At 49.6% G+C, this 19,418-nt stretch overlaps 1 protein-coding gene across 1 annotated transcript; it reads left to right on the top strand.

The window, feature by feature from the left end:
• The first annotated feature begins 437 nt into the window (after window positions 1–437).
• On the top strand, window positions 438–17,613 carry nell2b (neural EGFL like 2b). Its single transcript, XM_067254371.1, has 20 exons — window positions 438–706; window positions 974–1,099; window positions 4,019–4,169; window positions 5,494–5,667; window positions 5,890–5,986; window positions 6,366–6,438; window positions 6,526–6,608; window positions 7,603–7,731; window positions 7,977–8,079; window positions 8,610–8,701; window positions 8,850–8,952; window positions 9,164–9,298; window positions 10,797–10,922; window positions 12,414–12,536; window positions 12,628–12,723; window positions 14,692–14,832; window positions 14,981–15,174; window positions 15,344–15,520; window positions 16,536–16,760; window positions 17,158–17,613. The coding sequence occupies exons 1-20, from the start codon at window positions 658–660 to the stop codon at window positions 17,197–17,199; spliced, it is 2,439 nt and encodes an 812-aa protein (XP_067110472.1). The 5' UTR covers window positions 438–657; the 3' UTR covers window positions 17,200–17,613.
• Window positions 17,614–19,418: the final 1,805 nt, after the last annotated feature.

Genomic DNA, 19,418 nt, shown 5'->3' with positions numbered 1-19,418 from the left:
GGATATACAGACCAGAAGTTACAAAGGGGGTGCATTTCATGGCAGCTTTCTGTATTTTGTCTTGCCAAGAGATGAAGCGACAGCAAAAAATCTTCGCACTCGATCAAATTCCAGAACCCTGCTTTCTTGAATTTTTCTAGATCAGTGTGTTTGGTCACCCAGTATAAAAAAATGTTCGTTCAAGTTTAAAGCTATTTTGCTCCTGTTTCTGTACAAATGAACGAATGAACTGCCTTCAGAAAGTACAGTTTCCTGTACGGTCCAGATCCACCACAAGGGGGCAGACGCAGATGGCTTTACCCAGCTCTTCCAAACTGGAGCAAAGACAGTCCTCCATCCTGTGACCGAAGTCCCACACCTTCCCACTCCTTTCTCGCCCTCACAGCGCGGATGATGCGGCTGTACCTTTCCACGTTCCACAGGCTTAAAGGGAAATTCTAATTACGGCAGCTGGACACAACACAGTTCTCTCGCTTTCGCCTGTGAGGCTTCGAGTATGCCTGCCTCAGATATTTGATGTGATTTGCGCTTTCTGGGTTTCTTATCAGACGCGTACGGGCGACTGAATATCAACAGCAGCGACACCAGTATATTGGAAGTGGAAGGTAAAGCATGGACCTCTAGGACTCTATCGTTGAGTGGCTGATAAAACTCACAATGGGACGAGTGAAACTTTATTTCTTCCACTGCATATTTCTCTTCTCGGGTAAGCGATTTGATATGGTGCACATGGTAGGCCTATCGAATACAATAAATGACATTTTGCTTTTCATTGATAACTTCTAGTGATAACAATCGCTATGGGACTAATTACTTTGATGTTATAACCTTCATCAATCAATACCACGAATATGGTGGTAATCATTGTGATGCAAGTGTGGCATAAAAGCAATGCGAACTTTTTGAGTTGCAGTTGTTCATAACCTGTCGCTGTCCGAGGTGCTAATTCACTTCTCTGCGTTTGACTCTGCAGTGTGGAGCTTGGCGCTTGACTCCCTCCACGTCAACCTCCTGGATGAGCTGAAACTCGGGGAGTCCTATGCCGGAGTTTTACAAGTCGACGGTTTAAACAACGGAAGCAAAGCCTTCCTGTTCCAGGGTAAGATCGACCGACAGCTGCCTCACTATCACTCGCCGTCTTGGTTGACTACTTATAATAGTCTTTCTCTGTGGTAGAGAATATTTGAATGATATGCAGGATAGTAAAATCTGCATCTTACTCTTGGTACCTGTTGAAGAGCATTGATAAAGCAAACAAATATATGTATTATATAGGTGCCAAACCTCAGTGAACAAGCTGATTGGCAACCACTAACCCTAACCCACTCCTTCAATTTGGAAAATGATATTATTCCCTCTCACAAATGTGGATCAACCAAACATCCAAAACAGCAATCTAATCCACTCTGTCTGACTCCCTGACATGACCTCTAGCCTCAATGAACGAGTCCCGTGACATCACAGCCAGGAACCCCACCACTTTGAACTGAATTCCAATCAAATTCATTACAAAAATGAGCTCTGGTCTCCCATAGTCAGAGCCCAGGGAACAAACAGAAAGAGAAGCAGGAAAGGAAATCTCCCAAAGACTGAAACCCCTGAAGGGTGTATGTGGAGGAGGGGGGTGGGGGGTGGTGATGGGGATTGTGTGTGTGTGTGTGTGTGTGGGGGGGGGGGGTGGGGGGGTGGTGATGGGGATTGTGTGTGTGTGTGTGTGTGTGGGGGGGGGGGGTGGTGGTGGGGGGGGGGGGGGTGGGATGGTTCTGGGTGATTTTGTGTCATGCCCTGAAGGACAGGAGAGGTTACTGTGCAGGTCCATAAGAAACAAACAGATTGAGTTTCCCTTTCCCAGCACTCAGCAGTGCTGGGATGCAGGGCACAGAGGCCTGTGTCAGACCTGATTAAAACAGGTGGGCGCAACTCCAAACACTGGAGCGATGCATTGATCTCCTTTCCCAGAATCAGCAGGATTACAGACAGCCCGACATAGTGTTCAATCCCTCAGCAACACACAGAGATTGCATTTCGCCTCTCTCATGCCAACACCCAGCAGAGACGCAGAGGATACCCAGAGCCAGCAGAGGGGCAGATGATGGACGGGGATGGAGGGAGATAAGGGAAGGATGGAGGGGAGGATGGGACAGATTAGAGAACAGCAATGGAGGTGTGGAGTGTGTGTGTGTGGGTGTGTGTGTGTGGGTGGGGATGGGCGTAGGTGAGAGGATTGATAGAGATGTGATAGAGGAATGAGGACAGGATTTAGTGGTCTGACTTGGCTGGCACTGTCTTTGTCTTTGACCTGTGTTGGATCTCCTTATCAGTCACACTGGGCTGTGCCTGTCGGCCAGTTAGCTTATGCCCCCTGTCTCTGCGTGTGTGTGTGAGCCGGCTGTGTGTATCCATTAGTCAGATGGTCAGTTGGTTTCCTACATCTGATTTGAGGTCTGCACACTGGAACATTTCTGCACATGAAACTGGATTACTTTGTGTCTTATTGAAAGACGCGACAAGATGGATGTTATCAGAGCTGTGATCTGTGACCCCGGTTAAACAGGCGGCAGAGAGATGGTATTCCAGCCAGCGACATAGGCTTGGATCAAACTGCAGAAAAGCGTTACGTATCTGGCTGATCCTCCTGCGGTCTGCATGTGACCTCTATGCAGGGTCTGCAGTTGCTAAGTGCTTATTTTTAGGCCTGCTGTGCTGGAGGAGCTGATTGGCTCCCTAATGGCGCCAGGGCCTGTCTGTGGGTCAATAATAACGAGAAGCCACGGAAGATCTGTAAACAGAATCTGGGGGAGGAGAGGGTGAGGGGCGCAGGAGAAGGGGAGGGGGTTGTCTCGTGAACGTCTGTCTGCAGTCTGCTGGTTTAGTCTCGGCGTCAATCACTCCTCACAAAGACACGATGCTGTTTGATCTCTCCTGTGTGGATGTTGGGTTTTCCACAGTGTTCTGAAAAATGTACTGAATGCCAGACTTCAGACATAGATACCGGGACTTAGTGGGGGAGGTGTTATAATGTGATGAGGGTGGGTGTAATCATCTGTGGGTTTTCAGAAACTCCATCAACCCAGATGGACAGTTGACACTCCGTGGGTGATTGACAGATGGTGCTGGAACAGTGTAGGACATGCAGTCTCTCCTTTTTTTCTCTGTCCTTTATCTGTCTCCCTCCATTTCTTACTTTTTGATCTCTGAGGCTAGTATTTCACTATGGCCAGACTGAAGGACAGTCTGTGTGGGGGTGCCTTCGTACCGGGTGCTTGTGTGTGGTTTTCAGTGTCTGTGTGTAGGTGTGTGTCCGTGTTCCACACGGCTCCTTCTTGTTCCTCAATGCCTCATGTTCCTGTTAGAGAAAGGAACTTCGATCGGTTCCTGTGTCGTGGTGCTAGATTCTCCTCTCCAGCTGGAACACACGTGTTCGTGCGGACAAGGCGTGTGGCTGGCGGTAGCACAAAGACGATGTCATGGCTACGCGCATGCAGCCCTTGTGGCTAAAAAGGAAGTCTTTGATGTGATGAGAAACTTCATCATTTATTGATGCCTCCATTAAAGCAGCAGAGGCGTCTGTGGAACACAGAGAGAGGAGGGAGGGAGAGAACAGGGAGAGGAATGGAGGGATGTGATTGGATGGAGGGTTTAGAAGGATAAAGAGATGGTGGGGGGGGGGGGCTCCATTGGGAATACAAAAGACAGCTAGAGATCAGAGAGTTAGCATCACTCTGACGCCCCTGTCACACTCCCTTACTTGATCTCTCCTGCTTGCACCCTGCTCACATCTTCTGTCACTCTCTCATCTCCCTCTCTCTCTAACAGTCTTTTCAAGGATCTGGGTGGGCTACTTATCACACAAGTGAAGCTTCAAAAAACATTTGTAAAAATGTAAAATGATCTAGTATTGTTCTCCCGAGTCAACCCACGCTGTGTGATAGAATGTTGATCCGTTCGACTGTGTTTGGCCCTGTTGTTAGTTTACAGAGCTTGACTGTCATTAACCTGCTCCTCTGTGGTTCCTCAGACTCCTGGAGAAATGTACGTGCTCAGGGGGGCGTGGCTGCACAGATCGTGGCCAAGCTGAGACAGAGGTCAGAGTTCAGTGTGCTGGTCACCTTCAAGCAAGACACACTCAACTCTGGAGTCCTCCTCTCCATACACAACGGAGTGCAGAAGTAAGACTACCCTTTCCATACCTAGCATACCTAGCATACCTAGCATACCCAGCATACCTAGCATACCTAGCATACCTAGCATACCCAGCATACCCAGCATACCTGGCATACCTAGCATACCTAGCATACCCAGCGTACCTAGGATACCTAGCATACCTAGCATACCTAGCATACCCAGCATACCTAGCATACCTGGCATACCTCGCATAGCTAGGATACCTAGCATATCTGGCATACCTAGGGCTGGAGGTTAACCCCTGCCATCAACAATATCACTAGTCATATGAATGGTTCTGACTAAATTATGCTTTATATGATTACTAAACCTAGACATATAACAAGATTTATTTGGAAACATTGTGCCATGCCTGTGCAGTTCATGAGACTTGCCACATGTTATCAGTAATAGCCATATCCTATTATGCTTACCACATGTTTAAAGCGGGTAATGTTCACATTACATTATTCTATCGTTACAGTTGCATTTACTGTCTGAAGATGTGTTATGTTCATGTCTGGTTTCACCCAAGAAAAGATTACCGTTAAGTCTTATTTTCATTGTAGCATTTTTCATTTTTCCTCATCCAACAATCTTAATCCCAATATCCAAAAAATTATCCTCAAGAAAGCCCTTCCGTATTTGCCAAGCAGCCTCTTTCTATTTATATTTAGTCCCATTACTCATCTATCACTCTCCTATCTGCAGTGTCCTCAGTTTCTCCTCTGTTGTCTATCCTTTTTTCACCTCTCAGTTCAGTCCTTCCTGTGGTTTTCAGCACACAGACCCATGGGTTATCTCAGGAGATCCCCGTCTGGAAACACAGCTACATTCATTCTCTCACACTTTCATTCTGTCACACTTTCATTCACTGACATTCGCAGTCTCTCAGTCTCTCACAATCTCAGTTATTGAGCATTTCCACCTTCTGGAAGTGCTTCTCACATTCGTCTGTAGGCTTTCCTTCGAGCAGGCTGCTGTTTTTATGGTTGTATTTTTCACCCACTCGTTAAATAGACTTCATCTTAAATATACTGCAACTTGCTGTATCTTTCAACTGATTAAACTTGGTTCATACACTTACCTCTGAATGGAGAACTGAACAAATACATCTAATAAATCAAATAAGCCATATAAATCAATCAATCCACCAATTGATTAATCAGTCCATCAAACAATCAATTAATCAATCAATTAATCAATCAATCAATTAATCAATCAATTAATCAATCAATCAATCAATCAATCAATCAATTAATCGATCAATCAATCAATCCACCAATTCATCAATCAATTAATCAATCCATCAATGTGTCCCTTCTGAAGGTACCTGGAGCTGGAGGCCAGTGGGCAGAGGAGTGAGATCCGTCTTCACTACCTCACCCACGACCAGCAGGCCCGCACTGAAACCTTCCCCTACGCACTGGCAGCGGGCCGCTGGCACAAGCTGTCCCTGGCAGTCAGCGCCACTCACTTGGTGCTGCACGTCGACTGCAACAGGTGGGGGAGGATTTGAAGGGTGGAGAGGTAGAGATGTGGTTGATGGAAGGCTGGGGGGATGGGGGATGGAACCATTGAAGGAGTTTGGAGGGTTGGGAGTGGACAAGGGAGTGGTAGAGGGATAGATTGGAGGGGTGTGGTATGGGCGGTGGTGAGGTGAAGGGATGGAGAGTGTATGAATTGGGGTAGGTATCCATTTCTCTTTTTTTGTTTGTCCTGCAGGATCTATGAGAGGACTATCGAGGCCCTGTCTGTGGACATCCCTTCTGGGAGCTCTGTCTGGATAGGACAGAGGAACAAGGCCCATGGGTACTTCAAGGTAATACAGATATGCCTTTGAGTGTGTGCGTGCACGTGTGTGTGGATGTGTGAATGCATGTGTGCTTGGGTGCATACCTGTGTGTCTGCGTGTACTGTACGTGTGTGTGTGTGTGTGTCGAGTCTGTCAGGGCAGAGCGAAGCCTCACACGATCTTATCACATTTCAGTTTCACTCTGCTGGGTCTGTCATGTTGCCGACACACATGGCTAGTTCAGGTAGCAGCGTCGCTAGCTTCTCATAAGCTTCACTCATCAGACCTGCCAACAGTAGACACACTGTGAAAGCTACAACACTCTGATAACTCTTGCTCTCACTCTCTCTGTCTCTCCCTTATGCTGTCTCTCTCTCCCTCCCTCTCTCTTTCTCCCTCTCTCCAGGGTATAATGCAGGACGTCATGTTGATGGTCTCCCCTCAGGGATACCTTTCCCAGTGTCCAGACCTTAACAGCAGTAAGACATTCCTCACAGGAGAAAAACCGTGTTGTGTGTCGTTAACCATGTGCTGTTCTGCCTAACCGTGCTCATGTTTGGCCTCAGCTTGCCCAACCTGTAATGACTTCCACGGCCTGGTCCAGAGGATTATGGAGCTGCAAGATGTGCTTGCCAAGACCACCAGCAAGGTACACACACCCAGCAGACACCTTCAATCACCTGGGTACACACACCCAGCAGACACCTTCAATCACCTGGGTACACACACCCAGCAGACACCTTCAATCACCTGGGTACACACACCCAGCAGACACCTTCAATCACCTGGGTACACACACCCAGCAGACACCTTCAATCACCTGGGTACACACACCCAGCAGACACCTTCAATCACCTGGGTACACACACCCAGCAGACACCTTCAATCACCTGGGTACACACACCCAGCAGACACCTTCAATCACCTGGGTACACACACCCAGCAGACACCTTCAATCACCTGGGTACACACACCCAGCAGACACCTTCAATCACCTGGGTACACACACCCAGCAGACACCTTCAATCACCTGGGTACACACACCCAGCAGACACCTTCAATCACCTGGGTACACACACCCAGCAGACACCTTCAATCACCTGGGTACACACACCCAGCAGACACCTTCAATCACCTGGGTACACACACCCAGCAGACACCTTCAATCACCTGGGTACACACACCCAGCAGACACCTTCAATCACCTGGGTACACACACCCAGCAGACACCTTCAATCACCTGGGTACACACACCCAGCAGACACCTTCAATCGGGAGTCAGATGGCTGAGCGGTGAGGGAGTCGGGCTAGTAATCTGAAGTTTGCCAGTTCGATTCCCAGCTGTGCCAAATTACGTTGTGTCCTTGGGCAAGGCCCAAGTCGTACTGTAAGTCGCTCTGGATAAGACGTCTGCTAAATGACTAAATGTAAATGTAAAATGTCAATCACCTGGGTACTTACCTCCAAAACACACCTTTAGTCACCTGGGTACGTACCTAGAAGATACACCTAGACACCTACCTTCTAGACAGCAGACACCTCCACCCCCCCTCCCCCCCCCACCCCACCCCCCATGCACACACAGACATTAGAAGAAAGACATCACTGACCCTGTCTTTCTGGGGTGTGACGTGTGTGTCCAGCTGTCCCATGCGGAGGAGAAGATGCGTGGTCTGGACGGATGCTACTGTGAGAAGAGCTGCACCCGCAGCGGTGTTCTCTACAGGGAGGACGAGGGCTGGACAGATGGATGCACCAACTGCTCCTGCTCGGTGGGCTAACACACCGGTCATTAAACCAGTCACCCAACCAGTCCCAACACCTAACCAGTTCCAACATCCACCAAGTCTCTGAAGTTTCCCCAATGAGTCACAACACTCTTCCAATCTCCATAAACATCCGGTCACATGTGCAAGTTGGGAATCAAACTCAAATCAGACAATCCAATCTTTAGTGAAATATTTTTTAACATGTGTCCCCCCCCCCCCCCACACACACACGCACAATCCCCACACAGAATGGGACTGTCCAGTGTGAGCCCATCTCCTGCCCCCCTCCCGAGTGTCCTCCAGACTCCGCCCCCTCCTACGTCCCCGGTGCCTGCTGCAAGGAGTGCCAGCGTGAGTAGAGACCCAGCCTGACATGGCACTCCTCCTTCCTCCACCACCCACTCTCTCACACTCTCATACTCACTCACTCTTTCTTTCATTTGTCTTCCTTTCTCTCTCTCTCTCTCTCTCTCTCTCTCTCTCTCTCTCTCTCTCTCTCTCTCTCTCTCTCTCTCTCTCTCTCTCTCTGTGTCTCTCTCTTCTTTGCTGTCCCTCTGTCTCTACTTTACTGTAAATCTTTCTTTCTCTTTCTTTCTGTCTTTCTTTCTGTTCTCTCCATAACACCGGGTGAAGAGTATGCATACAATCAGAGACTGCAATTGCTTGACAACTGACCACATGTCTGCGTTGCTAGGATACCTTCGCTATCCATAGGCAGGCCTGATTTCAAGGCTGTTCTTCAAAGCCCCTGCTAGATAACTAATGTGTGGAACTCTCGGGAATGAAAGAGAAACAACAGGAGACATCCTTGATGTGCAAACCTTGAACCCGGTATCCTGCTCAGCAATGACAAGAGTGTGTGTGTGTGTGTCTGTGTGCAGCTGTGTGTCTGTTCAGAGGCAGGGTCTACGTCGAAGGGGATAGAAGGAGTGTGCGAGACTCTGCAGGAAACTGCTTGCTGTTTGAGTGCAGGGTGAGTACACACACTGTTCAGTCCAGTTACACATGATGCTGAGTTTAGACAAACACACACACACTTAGTTGTGCTGATGTGTGTTTTAGCCTTGCAGGTGTTCTGAGCTGTGTGCTGTGTGTGTTCCCTGACGTGTGTGTGTGGTCAGGCTCGTTCCATGAGGAGAGTGGAAGAAGCCCCCTGCCCAGAGCTGGACTGTCCAGAATCTGAGCAGATCACCCTGACCGACAGGTGCTGCAAGGTCTGCAGAGGTAGGACACACACACACACACACACACACACACACACAGCTTCATCCTGCCCCACCGTGCATGAAAAAGAGATCCCAGGCATCCATTGGGGGGCTGGTATGGATTTAAAAGAGTCAGTTTAAGCAGCCGGGTTCCACAGCGCCCAGTGTATGCCAGCCCCTGTGCTGGAGCCCTGCTGTGTGATGTACCCAGCGCTCCTCTCCTGGCTCAGGTCACGACTTCTGCGGGGAGGGCCGCAGCAGCATCTGTGTGGAGAACTCTGAGTGTGTGAACCTGGAGGCTGGAGCCTGCTGCAGCTGTAACAACGGCTACCGCACCCTCAGGGACGACAGCGCCTACTGCCATGGTAACACACGCACCACGCGATAACGAACACACAAGCACACGCACATCAAACACGCACGATGCTAAAACAATTGCCTGCACATGCTGGCAGACAGACGGACCTGCAGACGTCCACACACACATGCAGGCTGATTGGTTGTGAAGCCTCTGCTTCTCAGAAAGCTTGTCAAACAGCAGCAGCAGACTGGATCTGAAGACAGACTCCTCTCATCTGGGACAGACAGAGCCTGCTGGGCCCCCCCTCCTCAGAAGCCCTCTTAGAAGAGCCTTTCATTATCCTCGCTCCAGCAGACAGACAGACAGACAGAGAGACAGAGAGAGAGAGACAGAGAGAGAGACAGAGAGAGAGACAGAGGGGGAGACAGAGGGGGAGAGAGACAGACGGAGAGTCAGGGGGGGGAGAGAGAAAGAGAGAGAGAGACAGAGAGAGAAATAGAGAGATAGAGACAGAGAAAGACAGAGAGCGACAGAGAGAGAGAGAAAGAGAGAGAGACAGAGAGACAGGGGAGAGAGACAGGGGGAGAGAGAAAGAGAGAGAGAGACAGAGAGAGAGATGGAGAGACAGAGGTGGAGAGACAGAGAGAGACAGAGTGACAGAGAGAGAGAGAGAGAGAGAATGAGAGAGAGAGAGACATTAACTTTGTTGTCAAAAAGTATTATTTTACTGTAAGCAAACTGATGAAAGTCTAGTTCTGTGTTTGGTATGTCTTGTGTTAGTGTTGCCCTGCATTTTAGCCCGCGTGTTTGTACTGTAGTCTGCGCGTGTTTTCATTGTTTGTCTTCCACAATGTTAACTGTTCTCAGCGGATATAATTTATTCATACTGCTGAGTTTACAACGAGCCAAAGCAGGGTTGGAGAGTTCTGAGTGATGCAGACTACTGATGCAAGTAGGGATCTCCATGCTCTGAACTCAGGATGGTGTCTCTCTGTCTCCGCGCTCTCTCACCATGAATAAAACACTGCAGCAGCCTGGAGTTGTGGAGCTCCTGTAGAAACTGTCCTCCCTGCTGAAGGCTGGAGAATCTGACATAAGGGGATGATGGGGCTGTGGCAGCTTGAAGGGGAGAGAGAGAGAGAGAGATCAGGAAAGAAGGAGAGAGAGAATAAGAGAGAGAGAAGGGAAAGCAGGAGAGAGACAGAGAATACGAGCTAGAGAAAGAGAGAGAGAGAGACAGAGAATATGAGAGAGAGAGAGAGAGAGATGGGAAAGAGAGATGGAAAGAAATAAGACAGAGAAAGGGGGGCTCATTTTGGAGATGGAGAAAGAACCAGAGAGACGGAGAGAAAGAGACAGCAGCGCTCAGTAGAACCTTTGTCCTCGTAGGAAAACCCTCTGTGAAAAGATCGGAATAAATACATCTAAATTTAAAATGGAACACAACGAATCCCATCATGAACACAATGAAACACATTCTATCACGGCAGCAACCCGTTTGGTTCCAGCAGGTTCCACGGTGTTCTCTAAGCATAATTGAGCTTGTCCTGTGGTTCCTGTAGATATCGATGAGTGTGCGGAGGGGAAGCACTACTGCAGGGAGAACACAATGTGCGCTAACACCCCTGGGTCCTTCATGTGCATCTGCCTGGCCGGGTACATCCGCATTGACGACTACTCCTGCACAGGTAAGCCTCACGCACACGCACACACACCAAACACACACGTTCTCACTCACACACACACATGCACATAAACGACACAAACCCACACGCATACGGACACACACGCACGCACGCACACACACACCACATACCACTGTGCCCCCCCCCTACCTGAGCTGGAACTTGTGTTGGAGGTGTGGTTGGAGGGGGTTGGTATTGATTCTAGATAAGCTGTCTGACCTTCCACAGTGCATGGTCTATATAACAGGTTAGACCTCTCGAAACAGCTTCTGAACATGTTGGCCTTTCAAACAGTAGTTCGGCGACAGCTCCTAGTTTATGGTCTAAGCATGTACACACACCACAGAGGAGAGAGAGAAGTGTGGGTGTGTTGGTGAAGTGTTGAGAGAGGGAGAGAGAGGGACTTAACCAAGGACAGATGGAGATGTAAACAAGCAGGGCAGCTGGATAAAGTGGAGGAGAGAAGGAGAGACGGCACGGAGAGGGAGATGTGGTCCTGGAGGAGGAAACAAACTTTTGTTTACAAATGTTTGTTCTCCTCGTCTCTCCTCTCCGCCTCTCCTCTCAGACCGACCCTTAATGAAAAACCTTCAGCGCAACACGTTACGATTGACGGCCAAGCTTTAATGATATGAGCTACTTATCATCCCTTTCTTATCGTGTTGTTACAGCCCAGACTGTGGTTGGAAGAGATGATATCATCCAAGAAGCAAGGAAACATTAGCATAGAAATTATTTATTTGTCTTATCACTCACCCAACACGATTAATATTTCAGCCTGAATGCACAGGCACTATTCATTGGTGTTTATAAAATCCAACTAGTGACTGAATGTGTTTCTCTATTTCCTGTACCGTGAGTCAGAGCAAAATGAAATAAAAACACAAAGTGTCCTTCCGTCTTCTCTGTGAGAACTTCCACCGTGATTAAAGTAACAGACTTGTAATGTGAACATCACAGCAGGCTGTGATTATCCTTGGTCTGTTGAAATATTTAATTTCAAATCTCGTTAAGGGCTGGGTCATAATGACACTAAAAATATATACAATATTAGCATATAGACCGTGAGCTATGAAGTCAAACTTAATTAGGACGTCGTAATTGTAATGAGCTGGTGAAGAGATGGTATGGATAAATGGCAACCTTCATGATCCCAATAAAAAAATCAAATAACCTGTCACATGAGGAGCATATTATTAATTACTGATAGACTGGGAAGCCATCCACTTTAGCAGTCACCCCCCCCCCCCCCCCCATTTCCCCTACCCCCAACCTCAGAGATCTTTTTGTTGTCTATAATGCCACAGACTCTGCTTGCACGAGAGGTTTGTAACACTGGTCAGCTGTTTTAATGGGAGTCAGTTCGTGTTACAGCAAACACCCAGGGGTCCCCTGAGAGAGCACCACAGGAGGTCTGTGAATGCGTGTGTGTGTGTGTGTGTGTGTATGTGTGAATGTGTCAGCAGCATGCTAACGCTGCTGTTCTCCTTCCAGAGCGGGATGAGTGCGAGGGCGGCCTCCACAGCTGTGATGAAAATGCCATCTGTTTCAACACTGTGGGGGGCCACAGCTGCACCTGCAAACCTGGCTACCACGGCAACGGAACTGTCTGCACAGGTGAGAACACACACACACAGACTACACTAATAGAAGCAGCCACATTGTTGTTGGCCAGCAGTACCAGATCTATTATGTGTCTCGTCCCCAGCGTTGTGTGAAGGTTTGTGTCAGAACGGAGGGTCCTGTGTGTCGCTGGACTCCTGCTCCTGCCAGCTGGGCTTCACTGGGAGGAGGTGTGAGACAGGTACAGCTGGGCTTCACTGGGAGGAGGTGTGAGACAGGTACAGCTGGGCTTCACTGGGAGGAGGTGTGAGACAGGTACAGCTGGGCTTCACTGGGAGGAGGTGTGAGACAGGTACAGCTGGGCTTCACTGGGAGGAGGTGTGAGACAGGTACAGCTGGGCTTCACTGGGAGGAGGTGTGAGACAGGTACAGCTGGGCTTCACTGGGAGGAGGTGTGAGACAGGTACAGCTGGGCTTCACTGGGAGGAGGTGTGAGACAGGTACAGCTGGGCTTCACTGGGAGGAGGTGTGAGACAGGTACAGCTGGGCTTCACTGGGAGGAGGTGTGAGACAGGTACAGCTGGGCTTCACTGGGAGGAGGTGTGAGACAGGTACAGCTGGGCTTCACTGGGAGGAGGTGTGAGACAGGTACAGCTGGGCTTCACTGGGAGGAGGTGTGAGACAGGTACAGCTGGGCTTCACTGGAAGGAGGTGTGAGACAGGTACAGCTGGGCTTCACTGGGAGGAGGTGTGAGACAGGTACAGCTGGGCTTCACTGGGAGGAGGTGTGAGACAGGTACAGCTGGGCTTCACTGGGAGGAGGTGTGAGACAGGTACAGCTGGGCTTCACTGGGAGAGAGAGAGAGAGAGAGAGAGAGAGAGAGAGAGAGAGAGAGAGAGAGAGAGAGAGAGAGAGAGAGAGAGAGAGAGAGAGAGAGAGAGAGAGAGAGAGAGAGAGAGAGAGAGAAAGCGAGAAACCAGAATACTGCAAAGAAGGCGTGTGTTTTGACTGGTCAGCCTCACACTGTGTTCTTGTATTGACCTTCTGAAGTTGTGAATCGCAGTGTTGCTGAGCGACAGGCCAATGACACAATAAAGGCTGCACTGACTTCAAAGGATGCATGATGGAAACGAAGAGTGGAGAGGAGAGGAGTGGAGAGGAGTGGAGTGGAGTGGAGTGGAGAGGAGTGGAGAGGAGAGGAGTGGAGAGGAGAGGAGAGAAGAGGAAAAGTGTAAAGATGAGGAGAGGAGAGAGAAGAGGAAAGGAAAGGAGAGATGAAATATCAGAAGACAACCTGAAAATGTCGGAATCTTCAGATTGTTTCCGAGCTCACAGAACTATTGCATATGTATGAGCTCCCTCCGGCTTACATATTCAACATGCTAATTGCTCTTTACCTCCATTTCAGCTTCTTTTTAGGAGGTCAAGCTGTCAGCTGCCTGACCCTAAGATGAGTTCTCAAAGGCCATCTGGAGAACAACTATTCTAGAGTCTCAATACAGAAAAAAACATGAAACAGTTTACTCTGAACACTAAAACCCACCCCAGTATCCATGGCAGCAGTCTCTGGGTGGGTGAGGGTAGGTTTGTTAGCACAGAAACACTGCCTCCTAAACTTTGTGCTGATTGGAGGAGGAAAGGACCTGTCAGGCTATCATACGACCAAATTCCTGTCATTCATGCATCTCTCAGGACTTTGTAAAATACATTTCTGTAGGCGCCTGTTGAACTGGTTACATTTGTGTGTGTGTGTGTGTTAGTACTGAATGCATGTGTATGTGTGTGTGTGTGTTCAGCCTGACATTTTGAGATAGATTACACACAGTGCTGTGTAGACAGAGGCCCTGAATACACACCACATCAATATTTCCCAGGAGGCCGAGGGAGGAGCTAATGCTTCCACACACACCTCCTCAAATGCCAGTGCACACTCCGAGTAGGGGGAAGGGTGTGTGAATGTGTGTGTGTATGTGTGTGTGTGTGCGCGAGGAAGAGAGGTGGACTACATTATTAATGCCACCCCCACACTCTCATCATTCCTGACACACACACACACTCTCTCATCAGTGTGGCCTTTGCTTGTCTGAGCTTCTGTAATCTCAATCTATCTAAACTGACTGGGAATTTTTTATTCAGAAATAGAGATGACATGGATAGAACAAACAAGCGTTTCTACCTGTGTGAAACCCTCCTTCTTTTTGGATCCAGACATTGATGAGTGTATGGAGGGGTTCGTTGAGTGTGACAGCAGAGCTACCTGTGTCAACTTGCCCGGCTGGTACCACTGTGAATGTCGCGATGGCTACCATGACAACGGAATGTTCTCAACCAATGGGGACTCCTGTGAAGGTAAAAACTTCCACTGATTACCTTGTTTAGACATGAATAAAGGTTCAAACCTGGATATACTCTTGACATGGTTAGTGTTAGGGTGTGTGTTAGGGTGTGGGTGTGTGTTAGGGTGTGTTTAACCTCTGCCTCCTGCCTCTCTCTCCAGACATCGACGAGTGTGACACAGGCCGACACAACTGTGCCAATGACACCGTGTGCTTTAACGTGGAAGGAGGCTACGACTGTCACTGCCCGCACGGCCGGAACTGCTCCGGGGACTGTCACCACGACGACAAGGTCAAACACAACGGTCAGATCTGGGTGCTGGAGGAGGACAGGTGCTCCGTCTGTTCCTGTCAGGTGAGGAACTGGAGGATCCTGGGAGGTGGAGTGTTCTTTTGTTTTCGACCAGTTCATGAGCCTGAATTAAACGTGTATCCCTTCTTCCCTCTCGCTCCCCCTCCCTCCCTCTCTTTATCCCCCTCCCCCCTTCCCCTCCCCTCCTCCTCCCCCTCCCTGCGTCCCCCAGGCTGGCCATGTGCTGTGCAGGAGGATGGTGTGTGACTGTGACAGCCCCTCTGCTGACCTGCTGTGCTGCCCGGAGTGTGACCCGCGCCTCAGCCCTCACTGTGTCCAGCAGAACGGCCTGCTCACCTACAGCAACGGGGACACCTGGGTGGACCACTGCCAGCAGTGCCAGTGCATGGTGAATCCCAGTGTGTGTGTGTTTGTGTGTGTGTGTTTGTTTGAGATATGCAGTGTGTGCTGGGGTCTTGACTGTTCACAAATTTTAACTGAAAATGAGCCAACACATGGCAGTTAATTCTTCCTCTTCTCTTTCTTTCTCTTGATTCAACTCTCTTTCTCTCTCTCTTTCTCTCTCTCTCTCTCTCTCTCTCTCTCTCTCTCTCTCTCTCTCTCTCTCTCTCTCTCTCTCTCTCTCTCTCTCTCTCTCTCTCTCCTCTCTAAGACATATGGTTAGTAAGTGGTTATTGTTTCAAAACAGATAAAATAGAGCAGTTGGCATCACAACAGCTTGATGCTTCCACAGCTTTGAGACACAGACAGAGATAGAGGGGATGATGGAGTGCGTGTGGTGGGAGTCCTCCCATTCTCCAATCCCCTCATGTTGATCAGTTATCTCGGTGAGTGGGTTCCTGTCATGAAGGTCCCCAGACACCGGAGGTGCTGACACACACACCCGGCCTCAGAAAGCCTCCAGGAAACCCAGACTTGCTGCTGTCCATCTCTGAGTCAGTGTTCCAGACAGGACAGGGATGTCTGTAGATCCTCTGCAGGGCTGTGTCTGATAGGCTGGGACCGCTCTGGTGTTTAGTGTGTGATTTCGATGACCCGAAGGTTCATGAGGTTCGGATATTGTTTAATTGTAACTTGTTTAACTACATGCTCCTATGGTTCTTGCCTTTGGCACTTATTTGGTTTTTCACAGTATATGCTTCATGTTTTGGCTACCCGCAATGTTTGGGGCTATCTCGTTGTTATGATCAGTGACCTATGCACTTTTGTAAAGCTCTCTCTTGGAAGTCGCTTTGGATAAAAGCGTCTGCTAAATGAATAAATGTAAATGTAAATGACACAAGCAGAACTAAACTGCTGGAAACCTTAACCCAGGCCTGTCCAGTGTACTGAAGTCCCCTGTCCTGTCCCCCCCTGTCCTGTCCCCCCCTGTCCTGTCCCCCCCTGGTCCTGTCCTGTCCTAGCAAGGCCAGGTGGACTGTTGGTCCGTGCCCTGCGAGCCCGTCGGGGGCTGTGACTTCTCCCTGGTGCCCGAGGGGGAGTGCTGCCCACGCTGTGTCTCCGACCCCTGCCAGGCCGACGCCCTCAACGACATCACCACCTCCTGTGTGGACGAGAGCGGGCTGGCGCGCTACAGCGGCGCCGCCTGGACCAAACACGGCTCCGAGTGCACGCTCTGTCAGTGCAAGGTGAGACGCACACACACAATCTTACCCACACACTTAGACGCAGGTACATAGACGCATACACACGCAGCCAATCTCACTCACACACGACGTGTTCACGTAGACACACACACACAGATGTACTCTCACACACATAAGCACGGACGCATAGACACGCATAGACACGGGGGGGGACACATAAACGCACACCACACAAAGCTTTACAAAAGCCTTTGGCACTAAGTCAGTTGAATAGGAATCAATCTTCCTCTTATACTGCAGCGCTATGTCTGTCCAAGGTTAGAAACACACACCTTAAAAGCTCTCTGCTTTGTGATGGCATTTTTCCTTCTTCACTTACACACCCTGTTTCTCCCTCTCTCTCTCCCTTTTTCACTCTTTCCTTTTTCTCTTTCTCCAGAACGGACATGTGTGCTGCTCTGTGGACCCCCTGTGCCTTTAGCCTCCCTAAGAACAGACAAAACAACCCTCCCAATTACCCCCCACCTCTCCTACCCCTCAGCCCTCTCCCGCAGCAACACGTTTCTATCAAATCTCCTCCCATCAACAGGGCAGTGAATGGCTGCAACCCCGAGACAAGATTCTCTTCATTAGAAAATGTACATAATGTCCAACAAGCTGTGCCAGCATGACTGTCCTGTGCTCATATTTTGAACGTTGTGTAAAAAAAAGAAGAAAAACAGGCTGTGTTTCTGTTCTTCTCATGGCCTTTTCCTCAGAGACCCGCCTCATTCTGATGTTTGGTAGCTACGGTAACCTGTCTTCGTTGCTTTTGTCCTCAATTTGTCGTTTATTATTTATTATTTGATGGCTTGATATTGTGAACTTGATGAAGTAAACATTTCCATAAAACGAGGTCTGGATAATTCCTGTCTGGCGTGTTTTGTAATTCCACATAGAAGCTTATGAGAATCCATACAAAGCTACATGTGTGTTTTTATGTCAAAGACAGATATACCCTAGTCACATGCCGACAATCTGATCCCCATGATATTTTATCCATGCTTTTATCTTTCATGCTCCACACGTGTGGCATTATATCCCCCTCTCTCACCCCCCCTTCTCTCTCACCCCCCCTTCTCTCTCACCCCCCCTTCTCTCTCACCCCCCCTTCTCTCTCCACCCCCCCTTCTCTCTCCACCCCGCCTTCTCTCTCACCCCCCCTTCTCTCTCACCCCCCCTTCTCTCTCCACCCCCCCTTCTCTCTCCACCCCCCCTTCTCTCTCACCCCCCCTTCTCTCTCCACCCCCCCTTCTCTCTCCACCCCGCCTTCTCTCTCCACCCCCCCTTCTCTCTCCACCCCACCTTCTCTCTCACCCCCCCTTCTCTCTCCACCCCGCCTTCTCTCTCCACCCCCCCTTCTCTCTCCACCCCGCCTTCTCTCTCCACCCCCCCTTCTCTCTCACCCCCCCTTCTCTCTCCACCCCCCCTTCTCTCTCCACCCCCCCTTCTCTCTCACCCCCCCTTCTCTCTCACCCCCCCTTCTCTCTCCACCCCCCCTTCTCTCTCCACCCCGCCTTCTCTCTCACCCCCCCTTCTCTCTCACCCCCCCTTCTCTCTCCACCCCCCCTTCTCTCTCCACCCCGCCTTCTCTCTCACCCCCCCTTCTCTCTCACCCCCCCTTCTCTCTCCACCCCCCCTTCTCTCTCCACCCCGCCTTCTCTCTCCACCCCCCCTTCTCTCTCCACCCCACCTTCTCTCTCCACCCCGCCTTCTCTCTCCACCCCGCCTTCTCTCTCCACCCCACCTTCTCTCTCCACCCCACCTTCTCTTTCCACCCCCCCTTCTCTGTTTTCGCTCCTCTCTACACAGAGGCTCTCTCTCTCTCAGCTTCTCCTTCCTTTACGTATTCTCTCTATAGATCTGACACACATTCTGAATTGTGTCCACATGTCTAACACAAGCTGGCCCATTTTCACTTTCTCAAAATGCACATATTCAAGTGCAGACACACATACGCACATACATTCGGGCGGTGACACATACATACATTCAGGCACAGACACACACACTCACTTACACACATGCAGTACACACAAACCTCCACACATGCACACAGTCGGCCCCCCTCCACTGGGTTGCTTGTTAGATTCCCTAATCCAGAGGCGGCAGTAGTATTCAGCATGATCTTCCCTCTCTAAAACCATTAGAGCTGAAGAGATTACCACACCAGCTAACCCCAGCACAACAGCTGTGTGTGTGCGTGTGTCAGTGTGTGTGTGTGTCAGTGTGTGTGTCAATGTGTGTGTGTGTCTGTGTGTGAGTGTGTGTTTCAGTGTCTGTGTGTGTGTGAATGTGTGTCTGTGTGTGTGTCAGTGTCTGTCTGTGTGTGTGTGTGTGGTTTTGCATGTACCGTGTGCTGACCCACTTGCCCACAAAGCCTCTAAGGCCGACCATGAACAGTTCGTCCCCTGATGATCAGTCTTAATCTGAGAGGTTTGTTCAGTTTCTGTCAACTGTCGACAGCAGCGTGACGTTATGAATATGGTTACCCTTTTTCATCATTATAAAACACACAGAGTACACTTACACACACAACAGTGGCCCTTTGTCAGTGCCACCAAAATAGTTTCTCAGTGGGTGGAGTGTTTTAGCAGACGGTTACTAAGTGTCCCAAAATTATCATGCAGGGAAAGTACACACACTCACAACTACACACAT

Source organism: Osmerus mordax, chromosome 17, assembly GCF_038355195.1.
Source record: "Osmerus mordax isolate fOsmMor3 chromosome 17, fOsmMor3.pri, whole genome shotgun sequence".
NCBI lineage: Eukaryota > Metazoa > Chordata > Actinopteri > Osmeriformes > Osmeridae > Osmerus > Osmerus mordax.
The sequence above is the reverse complement of the archived record's forward strand: the minus strand, read 5'-3'. Positions and strand labels throughout refer to the sequence as shown.

Bases quoted from the DNA above. Each gene is read 5' to 3' on its own strand.
- nell2b (XM_067254371.1), top strand. From the start codon at position 658: ATGGGACGAGTGAAACTTTATTTCTTCCACTGCATATTTCTCTTCTCG. The intron at 5,987-6,365 runs GTAATACAGATA...CCCTCTCTCCAG, and splicing joins AGGCCCATGGGTACTTCAAG to GGTATAATGCAGGACGTCAT. The intron at 6,609-7,602 runs GTACACACACCC...GTGTGTGTCCAG, and splicing joins TTGCCAAGACCACCAGCAAG to CTGTCCCATGCGGAGGAGAA.